The sequence below is a fragment of the Peromyscus maniculatus genome, chromosome 2 (genome assembly GCF_049852395.1).
Source record: "Peromyscus maniculatus bairdii isolate BWxNUB_F1_BW_parent chromosome 2, HU_Pman_BW_mat_3.1, whole genome shotgun sequence".
Taxonomy (NCBI): Eukaryota; Metazoa; Chordata; class Mammalia; order Rodentia; family Cricetidae; genus Peromyscus; species Peromyscus maniculatus.
Genome location: NC_134853.1, coordinates 114,141,357 through 114,156,271, shown reverse-complemented (window position 1 = coordinate 114,156,271; position 14,915 = coordinate 114,141,357). Strand labels below are relative to the sequence as shown.

The 14,915-nt window shown below is 37.8% G+C and overlaps 1 protein-coding gene across 1 annotated transcript; it reads left to right on the top strand.

Annotated features, from left to right (window-relative positions):
- The first annotated feature begins 2,903 nt into the window (after nucleotides 1–2,903).
- On the top strand, nucleotides 2,904–4,638 carry Tusc1 (tumor suppressor candidate 1). The gene has a single exon (XM_076564508.1). It carries the CDS (start codon nucleotides 3,348–3,350, stop codon nucleotides 3,969–3,971), a length of 624 nt encoding a protein of 207 aa, XP_076420623.1. The 5' UTR covers nucleotides 2,904–3,347; the 3' UTR covers nucleotides 3,972–4,638.
- Nucleotides 4,639–14,915: the final 10,277 nt, after the last annotated feature.

The window sequence follows — 14,915 nt, the reverse complement described above, 5'->3', positions numbered from 1 at the left end:
TTTTCATGGTTCTGTAGGATGACAAGTCTAAGATCCAGACTTGTCACCTGGCTCATTCAGTCCCTTGATGAAGGTCATCGTCCAGGCTAACAGATGACTACCTTTTCTCTATGTCTCAGTTGGAGGAATCTGAGTTAGAAGCAAGGCCTCTGCTATCTCTTCTCATAGGCCATTAATCTAATCATGATTGTATGACTAGAGTATAAATATATTCTATAACTGCAATTAAAAATTATTTTGAGAAATACTAAAATAAATATATCAAGCTCAGGCCAAACAAAAACTTCACTCCAATATGCCAACATAGCTTTACTCAATTACAGGATTTATAAAAATATTTTGAGGCATTATAGACTAAAGAGTACAATGGTAAAGCTTCATAGATTACTTTTTTTTACCAACCTGGGAGATTGCTTTTAAACACAAGATTCAGGTTGTTGAATAAGAATGGGCATGGGGTGTAATGAAGGGGCAACTAACCATGAAAAGTCCTCTTAATGATGATGGAGTTAAAGATTGTTCTTTCAGTATAATAAGAAAGCCAACTACTCTTACTGTATTTTTTTTTTTAAATTCCAAACCTCACTTAGGATCTTGTAGATATTCTTTGGTGTTTCTTAAACAAAAAGTTGGCAGTATTTCACTGGCCTTCCCCCAGTTTTCCACTTGATATACAACTGCCATATTTATCCAGAAGTTCTCTCTAGGTGAATCCTCCCTCTTTGCCCTCTTCCCCAGTGGCAGGCCAGCATCCCTGCACTACTGCCTTATCTTGAGTCTTCCTTATTAAGCATAGCTGAAAAGCAGAAGAAATGTGTTGTCAGGAAAAGAATGACCTATGTTCTTAAGACTTTCCTCAAGGAAACAAGCAGGTAATGCTACTCTTCAGAAACACCTATTCCAGAAATGAAGCAGTCATACTGTTTTCCCTAAGAATTCTTATATTTTATATATTTCTTCTTCTAAGCTCTATTGCAGCTCCACATTTTTAATGTTAGTAAATTTCCATAATAATTTTCTGTGATTGTTTTTTTCATATAGATGAAATTATATGTATTATACCTACTATTGTAATTTTTTGTGTGGACCACTATAAATTATATGAGGAAGTGTAATGTACAATTTTTATAAATAAATGCAATATTCATTTTCAAGTTATACAGTTATTAACATATTACTCTAAATAAATCTAAATTTAAATACACACCAATAATTTTGGCTATGATCTTTTGAGTCACTCTCCAAATCGTTTTCAATTTAGAACTTACATTGTTCTCAATTCCTGTTGAGGAATATTGATGGACTCTCCTTTATCCATAGGTGAATATTCACTAATAAGGCAACTTTCAGTGTTTGAGAGATGGCTCAGGAGTTAAAGAGCACTGGCTGCTCTGCTAGAGGATCCAGATTCTATTCTCAATCGCTAAACAGCTGCTCATAACCTACTGTCCCAGTCCCCTTCTGGCCTCTGAGGAGACCAGGCATGCTCATGGTACACAGACATACAAAGTACCCACACATTAAATAATACTTTATAAAGACAGTCTTCATGATTTTTACTCATCTTTTTTGTTGGACTCCTTACGCTTTTCATTCTCTACCTTCCCTCTTCGTTTATAATAGCTAGGCCATCTGCCTGACTCACAATGGCAATATTAAGATTCTGCTCTCTTGTGAAAATACACGTATAATTATTTACAGTATCAAACAGACTAGTAATATAACTGAGATCCCCTATAATTAGTTTTATTGGCTGCACAGGACATCTAGCATTACTTCATAACCAAGGCAAAAGTACTTAGAAGCTGAGTGGGGTCTAAAGAGGAGAGCCTTCCCATTCAACCAGGGCCAGTGTTCTTTAGCAAAACATTAAAAGACAGCATAGTATTTGATTGTAAGATATTGTACAAGAGAATAGCATAACTTGAATCTTGAAAATAGTAAAATACTATAGTTTTATAAATGGGATAAAAGGAGGAAAGCTAATAAGAAACGGGTTGGTACCAAATTTATAATATGTAGGTGGTGATCCATGTCACATTTTTATTATACTTTATGAGGTATTCAGTTATTACAGACTCTTAAAAGAGTTGTAACGTCCATACCACAGAGCTAATCTTTTCTTGACCAACTGCTCTCTCTAGATACAATAAGAAACAACATATTCTAACCTCTGTGGTTTACAGAGAAGTCAGGTTTTGCCTGTTTTCAATGTAAAGGAAGAAACGACAGCTTTTCCTGAAACTAAACCTACTGAAATTGTTATGTCATGAAATGACTCTTTAGAGCTGAAGTAAATTTGTGGTATTTTAGCTGGAAAAAATAGAGGGCCATAATTAACTATTTGTTTCCCTGGCTACTTACTTAAATCATAGTTCTCCTATTGCCATGTGTTCATTTCCTTGCTACAGTGGTTTTGGAGATCTTACTGAATTTGAAAACTAAACAGAACCTTGTTTGAAACACAGATTCTTGCTCCCACCTATTTCCCAAACTCTGACTTCATTATCTAATCCTTTACTTTGCAACAATTCAGGGCCTTGGTAGGCTAAGATCCACAAGAAAACAAGTAATGTGCTTCACACAATGGTATGGACCCAACTGATAGTTGGAACCTATTGAATTATTAAGTCTCTCGACTAAATTATGAGTCTTGAGTTTCATAAATTCTGAGGACTGTACTGAACAAATGATTCCTCATAACCTTATTATGAAGTTCAAACGTACAAGATGCCTAGAAACTAAGACTGACTCCAGCGTTTCGAGTGCTACCTGTTGGATTCTGAGCGTCCCACGGCAGGTGCTCAGCCCAATAATGTTCCCTGCTTCTTAAACCTGGGCGTGGTTAAGTAGGTAGGTTTCAAAGAGTGTAATTATAAATTCAATTTGCCCCAGAGCCGTCTCAGAACTCATTTTATTAGTTCTGAGACTGCCATGTAAGTCACCAAGTAAGCAGTGGCGGCTGTGCTGGGGTGCAGGACGAGGCGGGCGTGTTCCCGCCGTGTCCAAGCCCGCAGGGGAGCAGTGGCAGCACCCGGCGGAGGACACGGCTTTCCCGGGCGCGGACAGCGGGGCTGAGCAGCAGAGCGCTCCCCAGGGGCGTCGTGTGCGAGCCGACCAGGGACCACAGGCCCAAGGGGGGCCGCTCGGCCGCCGCGAGAGACAAGGACACGCCTCGGCTCGGGCCAACTCCCGGCCTCCCCTGGCCTCCCGCCAGGGCCGCCCGCCACCTTTCTTCCTCCGCCCGCGACTGAGCGCCCGCTCGGGCCCCAAGTTCGCCCGCGCCCCTCCGCGCGCGCGCGCGGCCCCTCGGCCCTCGGAGCTGGCGGCTCAACTAGACCGGACCGATGTGGCGCATGCGTGGTGGCGCCGCCCGGCGCGGGAGCTGCGGCGGGGACGGCGGCGGGACCCGCGGAGAGCTGGGCCGCCTGGGCCGGGCCCGTGAGGGCGGCGGCGGCGTGGGTTGGCGGGGCCGCGCGGGCGGTGCCCGGCGACAGCTGGAGGAGCGCTTCGCCGACCTGGCGGCCAGCCACCTCGAGGCCCTGCGCGCGCGCGACGAGCGGGACCGGCAGAACGCGCGGCTGCGCGACGAGAACGCCCGCCTGCGGCTGGAGAACCGGCGGCTGAAGCGCGAGAACCGCAGCCTCTTCCGCCAGGCTCTGCGGCTGCCCGGCGACGGCGGCCAGCGGGAGGCCGCCGACGCGACCCTCGGCCCGGACGAGCCCGCCACCGACCGCCGGGCGAGAGGCGGCGGCGGCGGCGTTGGCGGCGAGGACGAGCCGGGCAGCCCCAGGGCGCTGCGGGCCCGGCTCGAGAAGTTGGAGGTCATGTACCGCCGGGCCCTGCTGCAGCTGCACCGGGAGCAGCAGGGCGGCGCGCGCCCGCCGGAAGACAGGGACGGGCGCCCGCTCCGAGAAACTGCCACCGGCCTCCGCGACCAGGACCCGGATGTCCCCGGGCCCTGGCTGTAGCCCGAGGGCGCGGCGGGAGGGGTGGGGCCCGCGCGCGCCCCGCCCCCTCGGCGCTCAGCGCCCCGCCCCTCCCCGCACGCGGAAGCTCAGGATTGGTGCTCCCCGGGACTCCCGCCCCACCCACGGGCACTTCCGGGTGCCACCTTCGTTGGCCTGGGGGATGGAGAGGAGCCAGAACTTCCTAATTACCATATGTGCAGAGCCCATGCCGCCAAGGACCCTGCTAGTTTCTTGAGGAGAGGGAGGCCTAGCTACTCCAGGGCCGGCTTTAAAACAGCAAGAACTGCGTACCTAGCAGCACCTCCTAAATTCTTAAAGTTTTTAAAGTGTTGTAAGGACCAGTTGTATATCTTTTCCTCCCTCTGTTTTTGATTCTTTGAAGGATAGTGTATTCGAGTTGGGAATGCCTGTTCATCCTTTCGTTCCCTAAATCTGCTGTTATCTCTTTTGCGACCAACATGTTTTATAAATTGGTATTACTTGGATATCCCATCTTCTTTACACCTTTTTATGAAGAAGAAAATATTTATAACTGCCCGTCACTCCAATCCACATATGTTTAATATATTCTGGTGTGCTGATCTCCAGACTTTTTTTTTTTTTTAGAGTATCTTCTGACAGGTGATCATTTGAGTTGATAAATAAAACTGGTGCATTAAAATCTAAATTTTCCATGCCTATTATTTGATGAGTGTTGAAGATTTATAGGGTCCTCTAAGATTTTATATACATATATGTTACTTATTTTAACACCTGACTTTGTTTCTCTTTTGTAATCTTTTGGATTATTTACATAAGATCTTTAAAAATCTCAGGATAGTTTGAACACTATTATTCCAACATTTTATATTAACATCAGTGCTTATTCAGTTTCATGGCTATTTTGCCTGATTTTTAACAACTTTCAAGAAATTGTAATTTACTTTCATATTATTAGACAAAAATCCCTAGAGAATTATGTTTCATTGTGCACTTGGTATCAGAGAGAGAGAGAGAGAGAGAGAGAGAGAGAGAGAGAGAGAGAGAGAGAGAGACTACAACACATGCTCTAAACTTTTTTTCTTAAAATTTATTTATTTATTTGAGACAGAGTAAATGCTCAGTAATCCAGTGTGGCCTGGGACTCTGCCCTCCTCCCTCAGCCTACTGAGGATTACAGGCCTCCACCACCAGCAACATATTCTCCTCTATGGTCATTTTTATTGCATTTTTCCTAAGCACTGAAGAAAATGCAATGTGTCTGATAAAATTTGTGGAAGCAAAATGATGTGCTGTCTTTATTCCCCATGGTAAAAAATCATTGACAACACTTCTGTAACAAAGCCAGGTCAATCAGAGAAAAGCATAATCACCATATTACATGTCCCACAGGCCAAGGGGAAACTGTTGAAATTGCCACTAAAAGAATGCAGAGCCCTGTAGAAATGAGTGAATGATAGTTACAAAGTAATAGTTACAGACTAAGAGGGAAACTTAGCAAGCACTCTCTGTTCAGGGTCTTCTTGACCTCTCTGTGTGTCATTCCTTCTCCTGGGTACAGGTCATGACTCCTTTCAAAACGTTGCTTTTATGACCAGAAATTTTCTTTATGACTATCTGAAAGAGGAAAGCATAGGCTATTTAAAGTAGTGTATATCTATCTAAGTTTGAGGAGTTTCTCTAACTTGCCTTAGAGAAAAGAGAATTATGAATTCTGTAGTTTGCTTGTGGCAGGGAAACAACTTGTGAAAGACAACTTATGAAAGGAGGTGCAAAAGAGACTGCTTCTGAGATTCTTTCCAGGTATTCAGTATAAGTACACTGCTTTGGAGTACTGTTTCTGAGACCCCTATACATCATGTGTTCAAAAGTATTAAAACCATGGGGAACAGTTTGGGGAGGGTGGGGATACAAATAAGTAGAGATGCAAAGAAATGAAATGTATATATACTCTGTACAGCATCTCCCAGAAAAATTTAAATGCTATATTTCAATTACTTATTACAAAACAAGGGCCAAGGAAACTAGTGATATTCTTTTTAAAATTTTTTAGAACACTTTCTGCATTGCCTGTTGGTAAATGATATTCAGTTGTGAATATTAATTGCTCTGTGGCCAAAGTATATGAAAAAGGATTTGCTGAGAAGTAGTAGATACATAAAAATTAATACTGCCCCTATTCATTTCATGTTTTTACAGGGAAATAAAGAATTTATGGAAGGCAGTAGAGTTTCAAAATAAAATGAAAGGATTATTTTTCCTTGGGCATTTCACTGTAGCTTTAGATTTAATTTAGTTAATTACTCTAAGACTTATTTTTTCTCATTAGCAAAATGAACACAAGATCTACCTCAGAATATTGTAAACCAATTATTGAGATATTAAAAGTAAAATGCCTGCTTCAAAGTAAGTGCCCAGTCAGTGAGAATGGCATTCTTTGAGCATGAAAATAGCAAGTACATATTTTATTTGCAAATACTATTGCTTTGTGAGTTTTTTTCTATGACATTGTATTTTTGTAAAAATGTTAATGCCTTTCAATCCGTAAAAGTAAAAGGGAGGAGATAAAAACTTAAACTTTATAATAAAATAATAATGTAATACAGGGTTTAAAGATATTTTTCACTAACACAAAATTGAGAAAATTCAACAAGGGAAATAAATTTTTATCCTTCAGCACTTTTTGGCTTAAAGTTGTGCAAATTGTTACTGTGAATAAATAGCTTAGTTGTCAGATTTACTGGTGGGAAAAAATGCAATGAGGTGCAGACACAGATTTACTTTTTGTGCACCATTCATGACATATGTTAAAAATTCTCAAGCTAACATCATCCCTATAAAGGTTCATATACATTTCTACTTTAATGATTTCCCTGTTGGCCACGGGTAAAGTACCCTGAAGTGTGAAAGATGACTTGCTATAACAAAACACGAGGCCACTTAAAGAGTGGATAAAGTTGATATTACAGAAATTACCCAGGGCCTAGTTTAATCTGTGCGAAACTAAAAGTGCACTATCCTCTGCTTTATTAAAGGAACATGTCACTGTCCTAATTTCACATTAGTTATACAATGAAAGAAGGTTTTACAGCTTATTGATAAAAGCAAACAAAATGTGTGTTTTTGGCAGAAACTATGTTGAGACGAATTGGCTTTTAATATGATTTTTATAGCTGCTATTCTAAAAAAATATACTTTATCTTTTTCTCTGTATGAAATTGAGATGGGAAAGAAAGTAATATAAAATAAGATCTTACACCAGTGATCATACAACAAGCTACTTTTGCAATACTTAAATATTTGTAGGACACTGTTGCCAACTCATGATATTACCATAATGGAATTAATACTAAGTTAATAAATTTAATTAATAATGTATGCTAAAAATATTAGCACCATGATCTTGATTCCAACACAAAAAGAACAATTGATACTTTTTTCTAAAAGGAGGATATTTTTACTGAGAATTTGACATAAAATATTTAGAAAATTTTCATGAATCACAATCTACATTTGTATTTAGTGATGTGTTGATTAATTATATATTGACCTTTCAACCACAAGCATACTCTTTTTTTTATGTTTCTTTTGTTTTTTTATTTTGGAGACAGGGTCTCTCTATATATTATTGCATGGTCTGGAACTTGCTGTAAAGACCAACCGTACTTGAATTCATAGAGATATATCTGCTTCTTCCTCTGAGTGTGGTGATAAAGGCATGCACTACCATGGAAAATTATAATATATATATATATATATATATATATATATATATATATATATATATATATATGCACACCCATGCACACACACATATGTGTGTGTAATTATATATTTGAATATATGATATGGAGAGTATACAAATATATTCATGCAATGGAAATAAAAGATTTAGAAAAACATGTTGATAATAGCCTCATCTTAGTATAAGAATTCATCTTGCTCATTTTTCAAAAGGTAAAGCTTAAACTAAGATTTGCATATCTTAGCAATGAGAATTAAATTATAACATGTTTAATCCAGAGAATATATGCCTTATTGTAAAATTCAGTGGTAGAATCACTTAATTGTCATTATAGTTCCTATACTTTAGATGTTTATTTGTAACCCAAAGGTTTAGATATTGCAGCTCCATCTGCACCACTGTAATGGTATTAAGAGATTGTGAATCCTTTAATGGGTGGGTCACAGTGAAGGAGGTTGTTTTATTGTAGATATTTCCTGTTAAGGGTATGTTTACCAGGGACCTTAAAATGTTTTCTAATTATTTCTATTTGTGCAGAATTCCTAAAAAGATATTCAAACATAAAAGCAAAGATACACACATGCACAAATGCACTCACACACATTTTTATATATACATATATATGAATTTCCAGTGCATTCTACCCATTTCCACTGATACAAAAAGTTATGTTATATGTATAAAAAGAACTTTCAACGTATGTTAAAATACTTTGAGTTTCTATCTCAACCAAGTGAGAATGGCAGTCATTAAGCGAACAGCAAATACTGACAAGAATATGGACTAAATTGAATCTTTATGCACTGAAGGTGAGAGTGTAGCTAGCTTAGTCACTATGGAAACTGTATAAAGGTTTCTCAAAATTTATATTACATATGTATGTGTGTGTGTGTGTGTGTGTGTGTGTGTGTGTGTGTGTGTGAATTTTCTGTGGCATGAGTCTTAAAAGTTCTTATTAATAAAATCAAACCTGATTCCAGTTATTGGGGTGAATGCTGAAAGGTCAGAGAGATAGAACAAGCCACAGCTAACCTCACCTGGCCAAATTCTCAGCTGAATTTGTTTCCTCAGACTGGAAGCTTCTGTGTCCTCATCCCAATGGCTCTCAGCTGAACTGTGCTCTAAACCTAAAAGCTTAACCAGCCAAATGCTTCTGGTTTCTGGTCCTCATGCCTTATATACCTTTCTGCTTTCTACCACCACTCCCTGGGATTAAATGCTCACTCCCTGGGATTAAAGGTGTGTGTCAGCATACCTGGCTCTTTCCAATGTGGCCTTGAACTCACAGAGATCCCAGATGGATTTCTCCTTCTGGAATGCTAGGATTAAAGGAGTGTGCTACCACTGCGTATCCTTTTGTGGCTGTTCTGTCTCTGACCCCAGATAAGTTTATTAGCATGCACAATATTTGGGGGAATACAATACCACATTTCCTCTCTTTTTGTCTAAAATTTAAAAAAGCTTATAACTAATACAAGAAAAATTATATCTAGTAAGTATATACTATATACACAGTCAAGATTACATTAATGATGTCTAGTCCATTAACATTTGACAGATTCAGATAAAAACTCCATTATATCTATTAACAATGTCCTGTCCAGTAACATCTGATAAACTCAGACCAGAAAAATTTCATTACTTATCTTATTTAAAACAAGTAGTTCCTTTTTAAAAGTAGATTCCATAATCTCCCTTTTTATCTTATCATATCCATATTCTCTCTTTTTTCTTTTCATAAAACATTCAGTTGTCCACCTTTTGTCATTTTTATATCTTCCCTTTTTTCTTCAGTGTAGATGCAGTGATCTACCTATTTATCCTATTATTTCTTTATCCTTTTTCTCTGAGTAGATTCAATGATCTATCTCATATTTTATTCTCCTTTTCTTTTTGCTTTCTAGGGGTGAAGATATCTTTAGGGAATCTTGAAAAGAAAATTTTGGGGTTAATTATCAAGTCCTGTATCATTTGTCCAGTCTCTGCATAAAAGGAAAGTTCAGGGCTTGTCACAAGTCCTTGCTCAAGTAATCTGTCAGGCTGGATCATCTCAGCTAGTCATCTCAAAATTGTCCTGACCAGTTTGTAGTCCAAAGTCGATCTTTCCGTGGTGTTAATCAGCTTAATGGCTTTATCATAGTCCATGTGGAATCATCATTGTGGGATCCTGTCATATTTTTGTTTTATAGATTAATTCGACCTTTCATATATACATGTCCACTTCTTATGAACATACTCTGTTCTTATTAAGTGTTTATCTTGGCTATTATTATTTCTACTCCATGAAATATTTTGTTGTTCATAAACAAAGCCAAGAGATATCTTTAAAAGTGTTCATCATCTTTAGCAATTAGATGGTACAAATTTAACCTACTTTGAGCTACATTTTACCTCAGCCAAATAGTCAGATCCAGAAAACAACTGACAGCAAATTCTGGGGAGGATGTAGAGAAAATAGAAAACTTGTTCACTGTTTGGGGTATTGTAAACAAGTGCCCCCATTATGGAAATCAGTATCGAGAATTCTCAAAAAGCTAAAATTAGATTTACCATGTAGCCTAGCTATCCTACCCCTTGTTATATACCCAAATGACAGAAAGTCCTACTGTACCTCATCCATGATCATTGTTACTACATACACATTAGTATGTAGTAACAATGTAGTAACTACATATACTAATGGAAAATGGAAACAGCCTAGATGTTCATTAACTGATAAATGGATATTGAAAATATGGAACATATACACAATGAAATTCTGTTCAGTTGAAAAGAAAAATGAAATCATGAAATTTTCAGGTGGACAAATGGAACTTGGGCATGTTATACAGTTATAATTCAGAGTGAGGTAACCTAGACTCAGAAAGACAAGCTCCACATGTTCTCTCTTATTTATGAGTCCTAGCTTGGTAGCAGAGGTTTTTGTCCCACAAACCTTTCCCAAGTAACCACAAAGAGGCTTAATATTAATAATAAATCCTCAGCCAATAGCTCAGTCATGTTACTATCTAACTCTTACATTTAAATGAACCCATATTTTTTATCTATGCTTTTGCCACATGGCTTGGTACATTTTCTCAATATGGAATGCTCATCTTGCTTCTCTCTCATCTGTTGGCTACTCGAGACTCCACCATTCTTCCCAGCATTCTCAGTTGGGCTCTCCTGCCTAATTTTATCCTATTTAGCTATTGTCCAGTCAGATTCTTTAATAAACCAATCGCAGAGACATATATTTACACAGTGTAAAGAAATATTCCACATTGCTCCAAATCTTTAGATGATGAGTATATAACTTTGGATAACCATGGAAAACAGTAAAGTAAAAGCAACCATGGGTACTTTGAACAAGAAATAGTAAAATGGAGGTGAGTGAGGGAAACACTGATGGAGAGAGAGGGAGGAAAAATATGACTAAGGATGGTTGAAAAAACCATAGAGGAACATCACTTTATGTTTACTTAAAATACATATATAATATAGGTAAGTGTATGTGTATACATCCATAGTCAAAATAAAGTTATGCCCATAGGGTGATATTTCCCCCCAAGAGCTATAGACTATATAACAGAAATCCCAGTGCCAGGTATGAAAAATTTCTGTAGTCAGAATTTTTTTCTGTTTCCCAGCCTGCCAACGGTAGGGACAAATTTCTCCCACTCTCATCCCCCAAGTAAACACACAGAGGCTTATATTAATTATAACTGCATGACCATGGCTCAACTTTTTTGCTAGCTAGCTCTTTATCTTAAATTAGCAGATAACTATTAATCTATGTATTGCTACATGTTCTGTGGCTTTACCTGCGTCCCATTACATGTTGCTCCTTGGGCAGCTCAGTGGCATCTACTCCTGCCTTCTTCCTATCTCTCTCTTTGAATTTCCTGCCTACCCCTAAGCTGCCTTGCCATAGGCCAAATGGCTTTATTTATCAGCCAATCTGAGCAACACATATTTGCAGCATAGAGAAAGACATTCCCCCTTCAAATTTTCCCTCCAGTTGTAGGTCAAGGGAATAGAAGAGACTCCCTAAACAATATGAGCTACTGCCATTGCCCAGGGTTGCCTCCTGGAACTTGAAGTTAAGACACTATTGCTGAAGACATCACACACTTCACAGGACTGAAGGAATCAGAATCAGTTTGGAAGGCTGACCTAGAAACCTCTCAGTGTGGACAAGCTCTCATAGTATGTGAAGGTATTGTGCAAGCTAGTAGTAAAGGAGAAAAGTAAGCAACAGTTTTACCCAACTGTAAAGACTATGACCTAGAACAATGACCAGCATAGAAAGATATCCCCAAAAGTGCAATAGTGAGATTTATATCTTGGAAAAACCAACAGCTGTCTAATTGAACTTAAAGTATTACTCAAGAAAGGAAATTATGTACAGTTCTGTAAACAAAGCCAACTATCTCTGGCTTGTGAGTTTATGAACCTTAGAAGAGAAACTACTATTGACATTGGCCTGAATCAGTATACATTCTAACTGAATTATAAATACTTACCATTATACCCACAGATAAGTATTGCTCACATGTCTTACCAAAATAATTTTTTGAACAGAGAGATGCTGCTGTAGATATCCACAGTTGGTCAAAATTCCGAAACCAACTTACTGTTATGTTCCTAACCCAATTTATACATCTACAACACAACTCCATACCTAATACTCAGAGAATATTGGAAAGTGGGATCTGGAATATTGAAAGTGGGTCATTAACAAGTTCTCAGAAAGGGACAATCAACCTTCTTAAGAATTAGTCTCCCAATAAGTTACCCAATCCCAAGTATTCATCTCTAAACACATACAAATATTAGAAATACAAAATGAACTGTGTTGGCTGTATTTATATATGCATTTGTGTATGTATAAATCTGTGTATATGTGTAACAATAATTAAAGAAAAACAGGTGATAAATTTTAGAAAGAGTAGGGACATGAAAGAAACAGAAGCAGGGAAAAGGGGGTGTGTAAATGATGTAAATAGAGTAATTTCACATGGACTGCTCAAACAAAATTAAATTTAAAAAGAATTTACAGTATTGAATAGGATTTGAAGATGGAATAAATTTAATTTTTCACTCATGTGGCAAAATAGTTTAGACAGTATGGAGTTATGTGGCAAAGATTGTATATGACAATTTGGGAGATAGAAAGATTATATTGTAGGTGTAGAATAGACCTTTGAAAATTTATCTTCTAGATAGGAATATCTCAGGCAGAGAAAGATACACATTGAGGTGAGGCAAGAACATACTCCTTGCACTTTTTCTGAATAGAGAAGGAAACATAATGTCCCATTGTTCTAGGAAGTTATCATGTGGTCATAAAGAATAAAAGTACTGGAGAGTATAAAACCATTTTATAAGAAGCTGGGGAGATGACTCAGTGGGTAAAAGTATGTGCTGTAAAACCATGAGTACTGGAGTTTGGGTCCCCAGCACCCAAGTAAAATCTAGATCTGCTGCTTTCTTAACTCCAATGCTGGGGTAAAGGGATGGGGACAAAAGGATTGATTGCTGAGGCTTGCTGGGCAGCCAGCTCACTCAATGAATGAAAAGTGAGAGGCCCTGTATCAAGCGAGTAAAGTAGAATGTGATAAAGGAAGCCATCTGAATCTTCCTGTATACGTATGTATATGCACACACATGCATACCAACACATTACACACATTTTTTTTTCCTTAAAATAATTGCAGATGCAATTGCAGTTTCGTGAAAGAAGTCTTACTTTGGACCTTGTTGTTCCGCGTAAGTTCATTTTCTCACTGCTGGAGCCAGTTGGAGTTGGGAAATTTTCTTAAATAGATGAAGAATAGATTGTTAAATGACCACTACAATGATATAGGTGTTTCACAGACTTATTATTAAACAAAAAAACTACACTCAAAGGCTGTATGATTGTTTATTCACATAAAGCATGTGAAGGGTACAAAGTTAAACCATCTGATATAATAGGTCAGCATAGTAAATGTTCTTTGATTGGCAAAAGTAGGGATATGAAAGATGTAATATAGTATATTTTTAAAACTACAACCCAAACAAAAAAGGATGAGATGTGTTATTACAATATCCTAGAAATTAAATAGTGTTTTTTGTTGCATAAATAGAAAACCAAAGGGTTAAAATGAAGAGCTCACACTAAGACACACATCTACACTAAAGCTTGAATTGTGGATGAGGTGTTTTTTATCTATTTATTTTTTGAGTTTTATAGGAAATGTAAAAGGTAAACTTTCAAAGAGAAGTGTGATATACACATATAACACATATGTATTATGTATATTTATGTATACATTATGTATAATGTATATTTAATAATTTCCATTTTCCACATGAGAAATATTATTCTTGTATTTTGCATTATATCACACATGTAATTTTTTTTCCTGGTATATTAAACACTCAAATTTGAAATACATTCTTCATACAGTCCTAGAATGCAGTTTTAGAGACTTTGTTTATGATTCAGAACAGTAAAATATTCCTTGCAAAATCCACACCTGGAAACAAGAAGCCACTGACTTCACTGACTCTAATAGAAAATTCTTTCCTGAAAAGTTAGTAAGATGTGAGCAGCACATACTAACTAAAGAAGGATGAAAGCTCAATACATTGAGCTCCCCTAAATCAGGAAGAAAAGACATCTCAGTGCTGAAAATGGCAAACAATAAACAAAGGAGACAGAGAAAACAACAACCTTCAAGAAGACCCTCTAAGTCTTTTCAATTAGGGAGAAATCGAATATCCAATAAACACAAGGAAAAAATTCAGATGACTATTGATAGAAAATGAAACTTAGGCTCCTTATCTCTTGTATTTCATGACCTTGACAATTAGCATTTGCCCAGTGACTGAAGCAAACTGAATGGATTTCAGGAGCATTCTTATAGTGCTCTCTTACTCTTTATATACAAAGGCTTATTAAGTCCTATTATTTTTACCTCAAAAATGCCTAATGCAAAAAGTTTTGTTTTCTTTATCATTTTAGAATGAGATAATTTTTCAAACTTTGATTTGATTTATTGTATGGTAAACATGTATAAGGGTAAACACTTTAGTTTACAGAATGAACTGAGGAGTATCCTGCCTATTCATAATCCTCACAGCAAAGTATATATATATATATATATATATATATATATATATATATATATATATTGGAGATCAGATAAAAAAATTAAATTTACTATGTGTCCAGATATTTTGTAGATCTTGGA

Excerpts from the sequence above, each read along its gene's own strand:
- Tusc1 (XM_076564508.1), top strand. The coding sequence starts at position 3,348 with ATGTGGCGCATGCGTGGTGGCGCCGCCCGGCGCGGGAGCTGCGGCGGG.